This window comes from Coregonus lavaretus (genome assembly GCF_964263955.1).
Source record: "Coregonus lavaretus genome assembly, chromosome: 2".
NCBI lineage: Eukaryota > Metazoa > Chordata > Actinopteri > Salmoniformes > Salmonidae > Coregonus > Coregonus lavaretus.
The window spans coordinates 44,409,254-44,411,686 of NC_139989.1; the positions used below are offsets into that span (position 1 = coordinate 44,409,254).

Here is a 2,433-nt window from a genome sequence, read left to right on the forward strand (position 1 = left end):
GATATTTTTTAAATATACAAAAGGCGAGAGCATTGCTGGTGGGGAGTTATAAAACAATCATACTAATACCAAGCATACGCAGTACAAAAGAAGTTTGACTGACTAGACTCACTGAGATTTACCCTCCATTGTTTCTTCAATAACCGACCTCCATTTTGAAAATGTAAATTAGAACATATCTAAATATTACTGTGTGCAGTTCAGGAAGTTTAGCTGTGGCGACCATTGATGACGTTCCCCCCAGGAGGAGCGATGTGGATGGAGTCCAGTATAGGCCGGAGTATCTGACCAAAGGGTCTAAATGGTTAGAGAGAGGAACAGGGTACAGGGTCAGAGAGGTACACAAGTCAGTACTGCATTGCTAGTATCTGTCGCTCAGCTACTAAGTATGTATACTCACGTGGAGAGCACTTCGGAGGGCAAGTCTGTGATGTAAGAAGGGATCTTCCGGCCTGTTAAGAACTGGGCCACCTCATTAGTGAAGGTGTTACAGTTGTGCTCAAACAACCTGTACTTGTCGCCTCTATGGAAGAACAAGAACAGAAAGAAATCTCAGATCTAAATCAGCCATCACTGCTATGTTGTGTTCATGGCTGATGTGTCCACCAAGGTGGTGGTGGAGGAGGTGAGTTACCCAAAAACAATACTTTTTTTGTGACACACACACCTGTATGTGTCCTCTCCTAGCGAGGACAGGTAGTCCATGAAGATCTCCTCTGTCACCTCTGTGTTTCCCAATTCCACCACAGTGTCTGGGGAACCAAGCATTGTTCCCCCCTAAAACACATAAAGTCCATATTATCCTACAAAACACCAACCCCCAAAACGTCCCTGTATATCCTATGCGTTTAACTTCCCTCCTCTTTGAAGGTCATACCAATGTAGGCCTAGTCTTACTGTCAGCTAGTGTAAACCTATGATAAAGAGTAGAGGGCACACTGAAGTAGGTCTTAGCAAATATTAGGAGGATATTAGCCAATACATCATTTTAGGCTTACCGGTGAGCAACTGGAAATACCCACTCCTCCAAAGTAGAACTCGTCTCCATAAACCACAATGGCTGAGTGCCTGTTAGAAACACAGGAATGAGTGTACAGGAGTGGATGGTTACAATATAACTTAGATGTTGGACATGAAAATAATCATTTGAAGAATTGCAGAGTGACAGTAAAGACAATAATAGCCTATTGGTGTTCTTAATGATATTAGCTTGATGTGTGGATTAATTGTATTGTCACAAAATTATAGGTGGGAGAATTCTTACCAAATGCCATCAAGTTGTTTTCCTGTAACACATTAAAATATATATGTGGGACGGAGGCTTGATGCTATTGATGTGCATGTATGTCAATCAAGCTCGCACACACCTCTTGTCTTGTGTAGCTAGCTAGCATTTTAGCTAACGTAAACGTAATATTGTTGAGCTGAAATTCTGAAGAATAAGCCTTTGAATAGCTAGGCTATACTATATAAACCAAGCTCAAACTTACTTCAATTGACAGGTTGTAGCGAACTAGCTAGAAAGTTAATAATGATAGTTTTTTTTTAAAGAATTCATTGCAAGAGTAATGTTAGCCAGGTAACTAGCTAGCCATCAGCTGGATCAAAGGCCTGCCGACGTGCTCAATCAATCTCAACCGGCAGCTAGCTAGCTACACAGCCTCATTATCTGGTTAAGATGTCGAGACTGAGCTTCACTTACCTAACATGATGGGGCTGAGATTGCGAGCCATTCCTCTTGATAGGTCGTATATATACAGTTGTACACTGTATGTTGTTGTGTAATTTTTATCCATTTCGATAAACCCCAAAATGTATGTTTGTGTTTATGTTAGCTAGCTAAGCTAACAGTAACGTTAGCTATCTTGCGGTTAACTTGCCTTTCTACTGACTGCTGATTAGATAGTTTTGCAACATTGCTGTCCACTGAAAAATGTCACGAGATTATATTATCAGCTAAATTACCTGAACGTTGTACCTATGACGTTAGATGTCTGATTATAACCTACAGTGGTCTAATGTGCCACTCGGGAGGTTCATATCTCATATTGCTGTTTTTAGCCTGTTTGTTTACTTGAACAACATCGTACCTTTCTACACTTGTGAAAGTCACCACGAAGGTTTAGCCCTATCTTCAAACACCATCAACATGTAAGACTTGCCACAACCAAAACCAAGGCAGCTTTTATTAATGGGCCAGCAGTTATGAGGTGAAAGTGCATCAGCATCTTCATTCCTCACCATAGTTGGGGGTAATGTGATTTTCCTCCACCAAGTCTAAAGCAAGTAAATACAATACGCCCATATTTCTGTGTGTATTATCGTTGCACTTGAGTCTTCAAGCTTCAGATCGAAGGGCATAGTGATTGCGGTGTTGTGACCATCAATCATGGAATTTGACCACAAAAAAAACATGGATTGCAATTCGAGACT

The 2,433-nt window shown here is 40.9% G+C and overlaps 1 protein-coding gene across 1 annotated transcript; it reads right to left on the reverse strand.

Annotated features, from left to right (window-relative positions):
- Positions 1-209: 209 nt before the first annotated feature.
- Positions 210-1,796, reverse strand: LOC311150442 (desumoylating isopeptidase 1-like; the record flags this gene model as incomplete). The annotated part of the gene is made up of 6 exons (XM_084187929.1): positions 210-297; positions 401-523; positions 668-777; positions 999-1,068; positions 1,265-1,286; positions 1,703-1,796. The coding sequence occupies 6 exons, from the start codon at positions 1,794-1,796 to the stop codon at positions 210-212; spliced, it is 507 nt and encodes a 168-aa protein (XP_084044055.1).
- Between the last annotated feature and the right edge of the window lie 637 nt (positions 1,797-2,433).